This window comes from Sceloporus occidentalis, unplaced genomic scaffold (genome assembly GCF_023333645.1).
Source record: "Sceloporus occidentalis isolate IW3139 unplaced genomic scaffold, rSceOcc1.0.p SCAF_1, whole genome shotgun sequence".
In the NCBI taxonomy this organism is placed as follows: Eukaryota; Metazoa; Chordata; class Lepidosauria; order Squamata; family Phrynosomatidae; genus Sceloporus; species Sceloporus occidentalis.
This window is the reverse complement of record NW_028316981.1, coordinates 225,710,921-225,727,597: the sequence shown is the minus strand read 5'-3', so window position 1 is coordinate 225,727,597 and position 16,677 is coordinate 225,710,921. Positions and strand designations below refer to the sequence as shown.

Below are 16,677 nucleotides of genomic sequence, written 5' to 3'. Positions count from 1 at the left end.
CCTGTTGGAGGGAGATGATATATAATTTTGCTTGACATAGTACTGAGAAAAGAAGAAAGCAAAGATATGAAATGCTCCCTTTCTTTCCCTTTCCCCCCCATTCCCCCCTTCTCTGCTACAAATACTTTTTGACAGTATTTGTTAACTGATCATTTTAGGCTACCGACATGCCGGGGAAGCCCTGAGGGATTAAGTCTGGATGAGATTTAAGAAGCCTCCCCTTGTGTATCTTAGTAAGATATTAGTCATATCAAAACACTAAAAGGAAGAAGAAAGGAGGAAAAATGACAGGCTGGCTTTCTGATATTCTTAGGAGCATTCTTGTCTTCTGGGGGCTGACAATGCCTCCATTCATTCCCTCATATCCAACTGGGAATTTGTGATTCCAAGAGTGTGGCTTGGCAAAAAAAGTAAAAACACCACAGAAAGAAAAGGACAACATATTCTTCTTGAGATGACAAATCTGTTTGCAGCGAACAGTGATGTTTGCAGCAAATGGAACTATAGCCCCAGCATCCAGTATGTATTTTAGGTAAGAAGCACTGAAGGTGCATCACAATTAAAAAAGTAACATCATAATTAGACAGATCTTATTTTGACGGTTGTTTGGTATTGTTTTCTTTTGCTTGAAGCACAAATATCAGTAAATTTTTAAAAATTGCAAAGTGAATTATTTTTATATAAAAACACATCAGAGATTGTTTGGGAACAGAATTTGACATAACTAGGAAGACTGTAGGTGTATATAAACCAAAGTACTAATGTGGAGAGAGCTTTTATCTTTAAAAAGAAAAGAAAAACCCTGCAAATATAATTCAAATACAGTATTATTTAGACAAAACCCCCATCCATTTCAACTTTTGCCCTTGTAATTCAAACTCCAAAATGCCTGTTTAACTTCAGAGGAAATGGCAGTCAATAATAAATAAATAAACTCCATTCACTGAGAATTAATATCCTAGGCTAGAAGAGCTATCCTTGTCTCTGTTGTTAAAATGTGGCTCCTTTGCACAGCTTGGGGGAAGATGTGCCTTTCAGTTATATCACTGAACTACTCCAAAAATAGTTGGAACGATTGTATTTTCTCTAATCTTTTTTTTTTAAAAAATAGTTTTGTACTATTTTATTTTTTTTAAAAAAATAGGTCTAAGGATTAAATAGCGTTTGCAGTCACTAATTGGATGTTCAAAAATATCTGTCACTTCCATTTATGAGAAATCTGTTTTTGAAGAGTGGTAAGCCATAAAAATACCATTTCTATGAATAAGGGCATGGACAAACCTCTGGAAGTTTGGTTTGGGACATAGTCAAACCCAAAACCTTTTGCAGAACTTGAAATAAACTGAATTGCTACCACAAACCAAAGTGGGAAACTTCACTGAGAAATCACTTCCTCTTTTTTTGCATCCATATCTTATGTTTTAGCTTTAGCACAGTGAGAGAGAGAGAGTTAGGGAGTCTTTTTGTCTTTTGAGTGATTTTGTATGTGACAAAGAGGCAGCTAAATAGATTCTAGAATGCTCAAGTGCTATATATTCTTCTGTGTTATGTCCAAAATAACTTTTTATGTAAGCACTATCTCCACATTGCATGTCCCCAAAGTGCAAGAAAGGTAAGGCATGTGTGTATCCTGTTTTAGCTCCCAAATCTCAGTCATGTATTAAACTGTTATCTTGATTTGATGCTTTGGCATCTCCCTTTGAGGAAGCAGGTGAGAAAATGAAAACACTATCTGAAGAGGTGCAAAAATCAAAGAGCCAGAAGTTAAAGGCTGCATATGCACTGCAGAAATAATCTTGTTCGACACCACTTTAACTGCCATGGCTCAATGCTATGGAATTCTGGGAATTATAATTTTGTGAGACATTTAGCCTTTTCTGTCAGAGAGCTCTGGTGCCCCAACAAACTACAAATCCCAGGATTCCATAGCATGAAGCCATGCCAGTTAAAGTAGTGTCAAATTGGATTATTTCTGCAGTGCAGATGCAGCCAAAGAAACTTAAAAATATGGCCTAGTGTCAGGCAACCTATGGCCAAACTAAATGTGACTCTCACATTAAATGCAAATTGTTTGGGTGGTGGTGGAGGATGATCATCATAAAAATTACAGAGGGTAGATAGGGGGAGTTTAAGCCTTTTCTTCCCTATTGTAGACCTAGAGGAACCACTGTAGAGGAACAGCCCAATTCCCATGAAGTTGAGATACCTGGATGGAAAGAGGTAGAGTCCATACATTAGTGTTAGTGGATATAATTTCTTACCAATGCAAATCTCATAAGAGGATGGATATTCCTCATTACGGCAGCAAGAAAAGAAAGTATTAAATGCCTTCTTCTTCAGACCTGTATACTGCAGTTTGTTTATTTTAGTAATATATTTACAGCCTATGATTTGAGCATAGGACTATGACTCCGGAGATCAGGATTCGATTCCTTGCTCAGCCATGGAAACCCACTGGTGACTTTGGGTGAGTCACACATTCTCAGCCCCAGAAACCACAGCGATAAGTTTGCCTTAGGGTCACCATAAGTCAGAAATGACATGAAAGCATATAACTACAGCAACAAATATTTGCTAGGATCTCAGAGCAGTGTAAAAGTAAAATCAGTTAAACACTTGACACTAAAGGCTGAAACAGGCAGCCTGAAAAGGGTGGATTGGGGCCACCCTGGAGGTGGTTGCCCCAGGGCTATGGTAACCACACACCACTGCCCCAATCCATCCTGAAGCTGGCCTAAATAAGAATGGAAAAGATCTGCTCCAATTTGAGCCAGTAAAGGGTCACCTTTGGTGGCCCCGCTGCAGTCCCAGGTTGGTTTTTGGTGGGCCGCCTTCATATAATTGGCCAGGACGGATTCTGGATGTCTTGGAGTTGTGCAGCATGTAAACACTGCACTCCCAGGCTGCCCAGAAGGTAGCTTTACTGGGCCATCTGTTACATCCCTAACTCAAATTTTCCAGTATGTGAACTAAGGTTGTAAAGAATACCCACAAATGTTCTTTTTCTCAACATGCAAGGGTGTCTCAACACACTGAGAAATGGTGTCACAAAAATGGACAGCTGCATCAATGCACTGTGAAAAGGAAAAAAAAACCTTGAGTTTTTGTTGTTGTTCAGAAAAGAGTATAGTTTGTGCGAAGCCAATCTTTTATGAAGAAGCTAAATTTTCACAGAAGTCCTAGAATGTGAAAAATTTCAAAATGAATGTTCAGAAAAATCTCACATTCTCACTCAGTGAGAGCATACCATATTTACTCAACTATAGGGCGACCTCATGTATAAGTCAGGGCAAGTTTTGGGGGGCAAAATTATGGATTTTGAAATGACTTAGGGGTATGCAACAAAGGATCTACATAATGAAGCACAGGAAAACAATACCAAAGAACCTACAAAATTTCAGCAGTAACTGTTTGTGGTCACACTAAAGGCTGGATGGATGAGCAGACAGAGGATCAGTGCTTCCAGGACAAATTATATTCTTGCCTTTCACCCAGGGATGGTTCCTTTTTTGATAAAAGTGAAAGTACAGTACTTACCTTGACCTGTGGATAAGTCGACTCAAGTTTTTTGGGGTCAATTTTTTGACTACAAATTCTAGACTTATATATGGGTATATACAGTTTTTGAAATTCTTCATTCTTAACATGCAGAAATAAATAAGCAAAGATTAACATTCCCATTAGTATCAGAGGAGGTTGATATCTCTATCATATATTTTGTAAATAATATATTTTCATGTGTGGCTTGGGCTGAGAGCTTAGATAAGTAACTTTTTTGGAATACTGCTTACCATGAATGTACTGACTGGTAGATTCTTTGTTAATCCAGAGCGAGGTGAAGCAGATTGACAGCTTGGAACAGCCAGAGGCCACTCCAGCCCCAACTGATCAGTGCGGGACTGCAATGACTGGACCCAACAGTCCCGGAGCCAACCGCTGCCACGGCCCTAAAAAGGGTGTTGGCAAAGAGCACTTTTTTGACACTCCTTTTTTGGCTGGCTTTAAGTGGCCACAATGCAACTTCTGGCCACACCGGAGGCATAAGTCATCTGCATGTTCCGCCCATGAATTGGCCAGAAGCTGCTCTTCCCTGCCCATCTGTTTCAGGCCAGAAATAACTTTCCCAGGCTCTATACTAGATGGTCTTTGGCCCTCATCCACCAAGCCAAATAGAGTACTGCAAGCTTCCAGATAGGATTCGAACCAGCATGGCATATGATACATTAAACTGTTTAGATATTGCTGTTCTACATCTTTTATTTTAAGTGGACAATTCTGAACAAATTAATAGAAAACCGTCTTAGTTCCCAGATTATCTACCACACTGACCAGGATACGCTTACCAGAGATGAATGCTAAATTGTACTCTCAGAGAAAAAGAAACAATGTTGGAGTGACAAGCATTCTAAAATGATGGTTTGATGTTTTCCAAATTGTAAGCAGTGCTGAGATGGCTCAAAACTAAGGGGCAATACAGACTGGCCAAAAGAACCAGCATCAGGATGGAGTAGGGGCATGGCGACTGCATGCCATGCACCCCGAGTCCACCCCCAAGCCACCATCACATCGCCCACCCAACCAGATGGTGGGTGGTGTGGGTGCGCTCTTTCGGTGCAGCGTTTACACATGCTGCACCAAGGAAATGGAGGTAAAGTGCTGCAGTGACAAGGGCGGCTTTTTGCTGCTGCTTTTTGAGCTGGCAAACCACTGGATCGGGGCTGCAGTGTGTGGTTGCTGCAGCCTTGATCCAGCACTCAAAGGTGGCACAGAGCCACTCCTTTGGGGCGGTCTGCTTCAGCCCTAAGGCAGCAGTCTGTGACATTTACTGGGAATAATAATGTGAAAATTGAAACGCTGTTACTTAGGAATATGATATTGGTAAACACTATTCTAAAATAGCCTTTTGGATTAGAATTTGGATTACTATGCTCATTTGCTTAAGAAACACACAAGTTTAACTGAGGACAAATGCTTAAGGCTTTGGAATGTGATACTGCATTCAATACAGCATCAGATGCATTTAAAATACAGTTGGCATCTAAATAGAATTAGAAAATGGGCGGCTTCAGTTAAGTGTTACTCCAAATGGTATAGATTAGGGATAAAGATATCAACCATAATTGATACGTTTGCCTCTCACAACCCTCTTTGTTCCCCTCTTCCTTCTCTGCTGGGGTGTATATTTCCTGGGACAGAATAACAGGAAATTCTTTCCTTTCGTTGTGCAGTATAGAAGGATATTTATTTTGACTGGGAAGTGTGCAGAGTTTCCTCTTTGTGGACAGAGTATGTCCATCATGTGGCATGGTGACTATGTACAATTGTCAGTTGATATGCATTATAGCTATTGAGTCCACATCTAAGATTAGCTCCAGTGTTTCCTGGCAATCTAACATGATAAAGAATATACAAAACACTGTTAGAATATTCACATTGCTTTAGGCTTGTTGAAGACTGTGCACATTAATTGTTCTGTGCAGCTATAATAATATAGACTATTAGGAGAGGGGATGTATTTATTCCACACTAAATGAGGCATTATTGTTTCTTGATATCTACCTCATAATTTTTAAAAACATTTTAATGTTGAATTTATTACATGCAGGCTTTCATGATTTCAAAAAATGGGACAGATGCTACGTTTATTAGCTGTCTATGTTCATGTTGTGTTCTTTTTGGTAGAACAAAATGGCTGTCCTTCTCCATGCACTACTTTTCATAGGAAGCTCATATTTCATTAAACCATATATTTTACAGGACAGTTGTACCAAGAATTCTTTTCAAAGCGAGTCTTAATTAAAGGAGCATGTAAGAATTTCAGCTCCTTTCTAATCCTGCAATAAATGGTGTTTTAATTTAAAACCTCTGTTGCTTGACCTATGTGAGAACATGCGTAGTTACAGAAATGTTGAAAATGTTGAACAATTAAAAGCTTAAAGGTTAAAAAGAAAATAACCCACACACCTAAATGTGTTTCTTTGTTTTTGAATCTGAAGATAGTGTTAGGATGGAGAGGAAGGAGATGACTCATGAATTTAAACCACAGAGTTTGGCAGTGGTGATCATATAAAGATAGACAAAACAGCATTGTGAGAGAAAGCAGACCTGGCACCCACTAATTTAAATCATTTTCCTTGGGAGAAACATATCCCCTTCACTCTTAACCTCTACCTTGGTTTAATTTCCCATCTCTTTCAGCCCCAGAATGTAGCCAGCTGGCTCTACTCAGAAATTCAAATATGTATTAATTCATGCAGATCATTGGTTACACCTTCAGAATCTCAGTGGAGTGTCTTTTAAACTAGACCACATCAGAATCACTTCTTTTATCAAAACACTTTCCTCTCCAAAGCTGTGGGGTACCAATCCTTTGTCTCCTTCTATCTGCTACTCTTGCATCAGACAATCTTCATGTGTCAGGAGAGTCTTTGCCTGTCCCTCTAAAGATACTCTGTGCTGCCAAGACTGGGTCAAAAATATGCCCTTGTGCTTTTATTGAATTCATCTTAATATTCAGTTGGCACTGAACATTCAGTAACTGTCATATTAAATCTTCATCAGAGATACATTTAGGGACTCCAATGTGAGGCATGGCAACCTTATTTTATTTATAGATTTTTTCCATTCCTTTTTCTGCACATTTCATCTTGCCTTTTCCACCTTTCCACCATAACTAGAAATAATCATAGTTGGTTTGCCAAGCAGAACACTATTTGTCACATGTGCACATGCATAAAAATATGTCATGGAAATCCACTGGGTTACTTTGGGCAAATCATACTCTCTCAGCCTCAGAGGAAGGTAAAGGCAACCCCTCTGAACAAATCTTGCAAAGAAAAAAAACCAACCCAAAAAACCCCCACAATAGGTTTGCCTTATGGTCAAAATAAGTCAGGCGCACAACAACAACATAGTAAGCATATGCACTATATATATTTGATCATTTTATCTCGGCCTTAGAAACCAAAATTCATAGCTCTTTTTTCAGTTTGATAGTTATTTCTGAATAAGAAAATTTTGAACTTGCAAACTTATTTTATGTTGTTTCTGATGGGTACTTTACCTTAGTGCTGTCCAAACATTTGGATATCAAAGGAGAAGACAACAGCAATTGTTTATGACTGTTATTCCCTTATGAGTTGATTCAGAATTATTTAGAGCAGACCAGAGGTGGGGAAAGTACTAACCACATGGAGCCCCCAGAGCCCATTTTTGGGTACCATTCTCCCAAAGCACCTTGAATGCTCCCCATTTTTTAAGGATGGAATTTTCAGGCAATGTTTGGCTGAAAACCATGCTCAAAGCTTCCCAAATATGTGCACCATCCACCTCAAAGCCCTTTGAAAAACCCTTCTGTCCTTCAAATATCTTCTTTCCCAACTGTTTACCTTCATAAATGTAACAAGAAGTGGCATGACATCACTTCTGATTGGAGTTTTGGAGAAGAAACAGAACAAAAAGAAAGTATTGGGGCATACTTAAAGGGATATTGTGTGGTGTAGTCAGGGGTAGAAAATTGTCCCATGCATGTTTCATTTCTTACACTTTCACTCCCATGCATTGTTCACTTCTGTAGTAGATAATGGTGAGTAATTTGAGCTGATATAGTGAATTCATCCCCAACTACTCCAGAATACAGTAATGGTGGATAGAAGTGAAGCATGACCAATAAACATAGAATCTTACAGAATCTGATTTGCAAAAATGGACAGATCCTTTATTACAATCTGAAATAGACGACAGGTAAACAACAAACAGAGAGATGATGGTGGCATAGAGTTTTGAGAAAATGTAATTAAAATGACGAGCAAAATGGTCACATCCAAGAGGAAGCAAAGAGGAGGAACTAAATGTTGGATGTAGTTTAGATACTGTTGCTTGAGGAGAAAAGCAAAATCATGCCAGTGCCTTCAATGCACCACGATTCCTCGCTTTCCAAAGGCTGGGATGAAACTGTATAGCTCTAGCTACTTCCTAAATGCCTGGTTCTCTAGAGCTGCCTTCTTCCTCAGTATTTGGACTGAACCAGCCATTGTGGATGGGATGCCCTTCAAGTTTTCCAGGTGATTTTCTAGGTCACCTTGCTCCTCAGAACCCCTCAGAACCAACCACTGAAGAATTGGCCAGCTCTGGAGAACTGCAGCAAGGAACAGTTTTGTGATAGGGTCCTTCCAGGGATGTGTTCCCACTATGATCTAAAGTGAATTGCTGATTGAGTTATATGACCATTGTTCCCATTTGAAACTGGTTCCAATCCTACTGTGATCGGTTTCAATCACGATGAAGTGAAGCCAAAGCAAAAAACCCACTCTTTCCTGACACTAGTTCTTTGGCGGTTTTTTTTGAAAAGAATTGATTCCAAAGCATGTTCAACAAGTGGGAATGACGGGTCTGAATCGCATCATTCTGGAGGGGAAGGACTAATGGCAGAGGGGTGTTTACCATCCCCCCTCAGTTTTTGGTAGATCCCCCATTCCACCCCTGCCTGTCTTTGTGCTTGTGGTGTGATCTGTGGGCACGTGTTTTTTTTAAAGAAAATAAAATTGATAGAAGATTTGATTCATTGGTTTTGCAACTATTTGTAATTACTCAGTCAAACAGCAGCTCATAGTGAGTCAAGTAGCTGCAAAACCAATGAATCAAATCTTCTAGCTATCTATTTCCCAAGCTGGGCTGCTCAGGATGCTGCTTACGTCACTGATGATGCACAGATGATTGACATGCATTTTGAAGTGGTGCAAACTAGTAGGGACAACAATCGTGCCAAAAAAGAAGCGATTATAAGGGGGAAATGAAAAGATCTGCTTTCATAGTGGGGAATGATGGACCTTTTGGAATCGATTTACCAATACGAAGGCAAATTGCAAACCAGTACATGGGAATGAGCCCCAGGATGAGTGGAACAATGAGGCAAATTCTCTGCTTCTAATATTTTACCATCTGAGGCTGCTGTCTCATTGCACATAATTCGAGCAACAACTTTGGGCGGGAAAAAAAGCGATACTTTATTTCCAGTCCTTCCTGGTAGATATGGAAAGGTTGTAAATGGAGAGGGTGAATGTACAGTGCATGTCTCTGTTCCCTTCTATGGATACAAGATGACTGTAAAGGACTAAAGAGTCTAAGTGAGATAAGACTGGGAGAGCAATTTGTTTTCTGTTCCACAGCTTCATCTATATAGAACTGTAAGAAACCAGTGATGCCCTGAGAACTTCAGACATTTCCAGACATGGTAATGTATGATTTTACTGCATGAGATCATCATTTCCCATCTCCCTCCCCAACACATATGCATGCAGACCTTTGCTGTCTTTCTGACTCATTTAAGGAACAGATAATATAAGACATAATATACCACCTCAGGCTACTGTTATGCTTTGGGTAATATCATATTACCCTTTGAATAATATTGTTTCTATATTTTGGATTATCATAAGGAGAAGTATAAGAAGATATGTATGTGCTTTTTAAAAGTTTATTGCAACTTATTACTTGAGAACTTTCTGTCCTACCAAGAACTGTCAGTTCTACTCCCTTAGCAACCTTGTTCATAAAACATGTGAAGATGCCAGGCATTGCCTCTATGCAGATCTATGCATATGACAACACAACCATTTAAAAAAAAATCCAAGGGTCTCTCTTTTGCACTGGTGACATCTATTATGGGAGGATATCTAAACATCTGTTACAAAAATTGACAAATGTAAAAATGGTAGTTAAGCCATTAAAAAAATCCCCCAGGCTGTTCATCTCATGTTATGTTCCCACAGGAGAGCTACATATGAAGAGGCAATTTTATACCCACCCCACCCCCCTGAAAATTTTTTTGCCTGGAATGCCAGCTTTTCTATTTATATATCCTAAATGTTTGCCAGCCACTTGTGGTAATTTTTTAGACCACTCCATGGCCACAATTACAGTTTTTGCCAACATAAGCAACATAATATTTAGAATGAACCAGAGTATTTGATTCCTTTATCATAATCATCTACAAGAATCAGAGGGTCTTGAAGTATTTGCAGACCTGCAGTTGTTCCTTAGAACTATTGAACAAAAATGTTTCATTTTGTCATCAAATGTGAATGTACCTTTCTGAGTGCCATTTCTATATCTTTTTTCTGATACACAGTTAGAATTAAAAGTAAAGTCTTGTATTATACCATGAAGACACCAATTCCATCTGATCTTGGAAGCTAAGCACGGTCAACTGTGGCTAGCACTGGGATTGGAGACCACCAATGAATACTAGGTGTTTTAGGTTATATTTCAGAGGAAGACTGGCAAAACTACCTCTGAGTTGCCTAAGAAAAGCCTATAGAATTCAAAGTCAATAGGCAACTTGAAGGCATGTACACACAAGATTTCATGGATACTGTGTACTACAACAGATAACTCCATAATGAAAGCTCTTAGTCTTAAAGGTGCCACAAGAGTCATGTTGTTTTTACTGCAACATACTAACATTGTTATCAGCTTCGGCTGATATGCCAGCTGCGTCCCTTCCTGGAGCCAGAGAATCTGGAAACTGTGGTACATGCGCTGGTAACCTCAAGACTTGACTTCTGTAATGCACTCTACATGGGGCTACCCTTGTGCCTAGTATGGAAACTTCAACTCGTTCAAAATATGGAGGCCTGATTAGTCACCAGAAAAGCTAAAGGTGACCATATAACACCAGTCCTAAAATCCCTTCTCTGGCTGTTTATTAGTTTCTGGACACAGTACAAGGTGTTGGTGATGACCTTTAAAGCCCTTCATGGCCTAGGTCCAGCCTACCTGCAGGATCACCTTCTTCCATACAATCCACCCCACGCACTTAGGTCCTCTGGAAAAAAAATGCTGCAGCCAATAAAGACAAGGTTGACCTTTTCATCTGCTACTCCCAGATTATGGACTGGCCTGTCAGAAGAGATCAGACATATCACCAGCCTTGATGGCTTTAAAAAGGCTATCAAGATGAATCTCTTCCGACAGGCTTTCCCTGAATAACTCACTCAGATATTTGCTGATACAGACCCCCTACTGACTACCCAAGATGCCCGTATTCCTGTCTCTAATTGTTTTAATGATTTAATTGTATTTTACTGTTATGTGGGAATTATTACATTGATTTGTTTAAGGGAGGGAGGGGATAATGGGATTCATTTTTATATGTATGGATTTTATTATTATTGAAAGTCACCTCGATTGTATCAGAGGTGGGATATAAATAAATTATTATTATTATTATTATTATTATTATTATTATCCCTTTGGAAATATTTAGAAATAGAGTACAACATATAAATAATCAAGTAACACATGTCTGTAATCTTCAAATTCTCTTAAGCTGGAGCAGTTTAGATGCCCAAACATTTTTCTGTATTTCTGTAAGAAACTCTATGTTAAGATCTGACTCCTAAATTTTCCTCCATTTCGTGACTGCAACTTTCTGTGTAAATAAGATCAAAATCTTGAAACAATCTAACTAGACAGTAGAGCCTTATTGAAACGGGTGGGACTTCTTTCCACTTAAATATGTTTCAGCTTGAACTGCTGAGGCTGGATCCTTGATGTTTTCTACTCAGCCGATGTAATAAAACAGCAATATATCAATACAAAAGCCTGTTACCACCCTATTAAGAACCTTCTTACTGTTCTAAAGAATGCTACACTTTGTGATATCTTCATGCAGTTGTACCTCTACCTTTTTGTAGTTATTGAAAATAATGTGGTGCTGAACACACAGACGTATCTATCCATTCCCATCATATCTTGCCTACAGAGCCAGCTCATTCCCACTCACCAAGTTCAGGATGGGTACTGGTGGGTATTTAGACACTCACCCGCCAATGCACCATGGAGTTGCCGATGTCACTGCTCTACATGCAGGCCCCCAGCACAGCCTATAAGAATGGAAATAGGCACCTGGCTTCACCCATATAAACATTCATCCTCTTGACAACTGGGGCCTGCAAGTAGAATGATGACAGCAGCTAAGAGGATGGCAGATTATGACTGGCATTCCACTTCTTATCTGGCACCATTCACTTGACACTTGGGAGACATTTTTCATAATCTCCATTATGAAATCTCAATTAAAATATACAAAAATCTATACAGCAATGTCAGTTTTTAAATATTATTGTTAACAGCTGGTCAAAATTACTTGAAGTTTCATAACTTATGTAATATTTGACCTCATAATGGCTTGTTATATTGTTAATAGATTAATAAACAATAGACCACCAATACAGAAGGAAACCTAAGATAAATCAGTGCTTGCTTCACAATGTTCACTGTTACTCAGGAGTTTCCTGACACTTGCGAACCTGTCCAGGAGAAATAATCCATGGCAAGAATTTTACACAGTTTTTTTCAAATATTCACAAAGCCTGCTGTGTTACAGAAAATTGTTCTCTGCAGACATGCATGCCAGTTTTGTGAGATAATTGTGAGGTTTTGCACCAAAAGCACTGTTTCCAGACACTGGATGGCCCTTGTGGCTTTTTCCACCTCTATGATTCTATGATTCTAAGTCATCACATCTGAGGGTTTTTGTTTTGTTTTGTTTTGTGCATGGTTGCTTTTTGATACACAAAAAACAAGTAGTCTTACACAACAAAAATTTGACACAAAAATTACACAGAACCTATCAATTCTGAACAAAAAATCTTGCAGAAACAAAAATATTTCATAAAAATTGTGCAACAAACAGTAATCTTCTATTATAGAAAGATCCTGTGTAACATGCAGCAATCTTGCATTAAATATAGTCATATGATTTTGTTGTGCAAGGGTGATGTTTTTGCAAAGAAAACTGCATTCCTACAAGACAACAAATAGCTATCTAGGAATAATAATTTGTGCAAAACTCCCCACTTTTCATGCAAAAACCACCTCATGTATTTCTGAATGGAATAATTTCCCAAAACACTTTGGGATGAGTGAATACCAGGTGAGAAGTGTGCATACGTTTGCTGTTTTCTCCACAGCAGGGAAAAAGAACTGGTACCTATTTGTCTTAACTTGCAAGAATTGAATACTATCGGCCCTCCATATCCATGGATTCTTTATCCACGGATGCAACCATCCACAGCTTTAAAATAATGTTAAATACACACACACACACACACACACACACACACATATTATAGTTGAGTATATACTGTATATAAATTCCAAAAGGCATTCCTTGATTCTGGCCTGAAAAGGAGCGGAACCAGCAGTGATTGGCCAGATTGGGGCTGTGCACATGCAGTTGCCACCGTGCCGATATGGATTTTGGTATCCACAAGGGGTCCCAGAACCACCCCCCAGTGGATACCAAGGGCCCGCTCTAGTTCAATATTCACATCCCATGCTTATGCTTGGACTTAGTAGGTCTCTGGCATTCTTGAGCAGAGTATTATATACATATATTTTATAGCACATCTACACTGAAGTCAGAGCAGATAGCTCAGGGACTATAGTGAATGAATGTTGAATGTATGCAGTGTCAGAATGGAACAAACCCAATAATGTATGGGCCAGTAAATTACATCCTGGGATTCTGTGGTGACAGCCTTAAATTGGCTTGAGTTTTTCACATTTGTAGGCTATGAAGTCAGCAGGAAATTGAGATGGAATTGTAGGTTTATAATTCATAGTTTTGTATTGTTCATTGTCTACATATAGGTATGTGCTCAAGACACATAATTCATTTTCTCTGTTTAAACGGAACTACAATATGTGAAGCAAACAAAGCACTCATATGGCTATGTCATTATGTTGCTTACGTCAAGACATTAAACTTTGCAGATTAAAAACTTCGATTACAACTTTGTAAAATTATTTTCAGGCAGAGATTATTCTGTCATTAGTGGAAGAGCTATAAATGAGCCATAATTATTTCATTTGTGAAATAAGAAAATGAAACCATAATAGAAGATGGTGTGTTTTTTATGGACTATACAGCAAGTGCCAAGTTGAATGAAATGACCATCTTTTGTACTTTAAATAATAGGGGGGGGGGGGGGGAAGACATTGTGCCTGCTGTTGCTGGTATGATCCTGGCAACATGCATTTGTGAAATTCACATTATCATTAATATGAGTTTGACATGTTTCTTCAAGGGGAGAAAAGCTGGTTCCCAGAATCTATGCTGTTAAAAACTCATGTTATTTACAACACTCTTTACTGTGTAAAATATGTATTACATTCATGTAGTTTCTCAGTGCATTAAATAATAACATCTTCATTTATGTTCATAAGGGTAGGAATGGCCATCCTGTCCTAAACTACATAAGAAAAAACCCAGTTCTTCAGATATGTGACATCACTTCTTGTTAATAAATAATAATTTATTTATATCCTGCCTCTCCCTGCGGATCAAGGTGGGTTACAATAAAACGTAAAAATATATAATACAATTAACATCCACATTGCACAAACCCTCAACCCTCCACTAGCAGCATCAAATAGCAGTTAACATAGTTAAAATAAATAAAAACAGTTTAAAAACAAGCAGATAGGAGTAAGACAATTTGGGACATACGAGGCTATCCTTTAATGGGAGGTCAGTCTGGGAAGGCCAGCTGGAAGGGATCTGTCTTGACAGCCTTTTTAAAGGTGTCAAGGGTGGTAATATGATGGATCTCCTCTGGCAGGTCATTCCACACTTTTGGAGTGGCGGATGAGAAGGCCCTTTGGGAAACCATAGCCAGTCTAGTCCTCTTCAGCTGCAGCAAATTCTTCCCAGAGGACCTGAATGTGCGGATTATATGACCAGAGTGGGTTATATGGAGGGAGGTGCTCCTACAAGTAAGCTGGACCCAAGCTATGTAGGGCTTTAAAGGTGATAACCAACACCTTGTACTGCTTCTGGAAGCTAATTGGCAGCATAGGGAACTATGATCGGTTTTAGATTTACCACCGACCAACCTGGCTGTCATGTTTTGCACCAGTTGAAGCTTCCAAACTAAGCAGAAGAGTAGCCTCATGTAGTGCGCATTGCTGAAATCAAGATAAGAGATTACCAGCATTTGTACCACCATTTCTAGGTCCCTCGGCTCCAGGCAGGGTTGCAGCTGGTGTATCAGCCAAAGCTGATAACAGGCGCTCCTGGCCATCGTTATTGCTAGTGGGGGAGGTGGTGATGATGGTTTGTGCCTTCAAGTAGTTTTCAACTTAAGGCAATACTAAGGTGAACCCATCATGGTATTTTCTTGGCAGAATATGTTCAGAGGACTTTGCCATTGCCTTCCTCTGAGGCTGAGATGTTAACCAGATGCCCAGTGTTAACCAGTGGGTTTTTATGTCTGAGTATGGTCTCCCAGAGTCCTAATTCTATATTGATTTGCACTATACCATGCTGACTTTCCAATATGAAATGGAGAATTTGGGCATTGATCCCACTGCCTCTAAATATACACTCCACTATTTGAGCTAATTCCCTTCTGACATCACTAGCAGAAGTTACCATATGCAGGTCTTACATTTACATTCTGCTCTTCCTTCAAATAGCTTATCCCTATTCTTTTCATAAAACTCTGGTGTGACAGGTCAAGCCAAAAGATAGTTACTCACTCAGAAATAACCGGTCCAAACTATAATGATTCAGACCCATGTCGATTATCACATGGAGGCTTACCATCCTTAAAACGCAGTTAGATTGTCCCTAAAACACAAGGGTGTGATCGCTGGTCACACTTGTCTCTTGTGATGAAATCATCACAGAGGAGTTCTGTCTTTAAAGCATTCAGAGAGCCGCCATTTCTCTGCATAACGGAAGTTTCATAATGGTAGGTTAAAATCAGTGGTGATGATGCAGGAAATTGTGCAAGAAGACTGGCACTGGTGGAAGCCTCATCCTGCCCTTAGGCTCTGGGTGCTACTGCACAGGGGTAGCATTGTTCTTATTCTTCTATTCCTTTCCCTGAAAGGCCCAGAAGGCAGTAGGTGAGCAGGGATGGCCTTATGTCGTGTGCTGATTGTGCCGGTGGCTTGAGCCTAGGGCTAGGCAGCACAGTGGAACTTTGCTTCCAAACAGCCTCAAGTGAAGAAACTCCCTTTACTCTCTGGAGCTGCTTTGAAGCCTCCCTCTCTTCACACCAGCTGGGCAGGGAGGAAGAAGGAAAAAAAGAGCTCATAGCTTGGTACTGGCACTGAGGTTGAAACATAATGGTAGAAAAAGTGCAATGATTAATGATTAATCAGAATGCAAATTGGTTATATGAACTATTATAATAATCTACATAATATGCAAATTAGGCATCCAGATATGAGAAAGTGGCATATGGCAACCCTAATTATATTGATAATTTGTATGCATGCCAGCCCTTCATCTTGCACCTCAACTTCCACACTGGTCTCAGTAGGCTGGTCTGAAGAATGACTGTGTTTGGGTGAAAGCAGTTACACTTTTCCTCTGAAGGCCCTTCATTTTGTTTCATGGGATCTTTTTGGCAATACAAACTACAGATTCAAGAGATCCTAATCCACAGTGGTTTAGTAGCGAGGGCTGGGAAAGGGTAAAGTCTACTCCATTTACTATGCTGTGGTTGCAATCCTGGTTGCCTCATCTCAGATGTAGCTGCTAGCCAAATATCTAAACTATTGTTTAATTTTATCCAGAGTTGGAATTATATATACACATGGGTGTACAACGATATGTTGGCATATTTTCCTACCTATGACAGTATACATGTGTGCATGCAA

General features: G+C 39.4%; 1 protein-coding gene across 1 annotated transcript in view; it reads left to right on the top strand.

The window, feature by feature from the left end:
* Positions 1-9,053: 9,053 nt before the first annotated feature.
* Positions 9,054-16,677, top strand: part of ADAMTSL1 (ADAMTS like 1) — a 443,438-nt gene continuing 435,814 nt past the window's right edge. Inside the window, exon 1 of the mRNA XM_089489382.1 lies at positions 9,054-9,232. Within this exon, the coding sequence (XP_089345508.1) occupies positions 9,230-9,232 (3 nt within the window). The 5' untranslated portion in view covers positions 9,054-9,229. The remainder of the gene's footprint in view (positions 9,233-16,677) is intronic.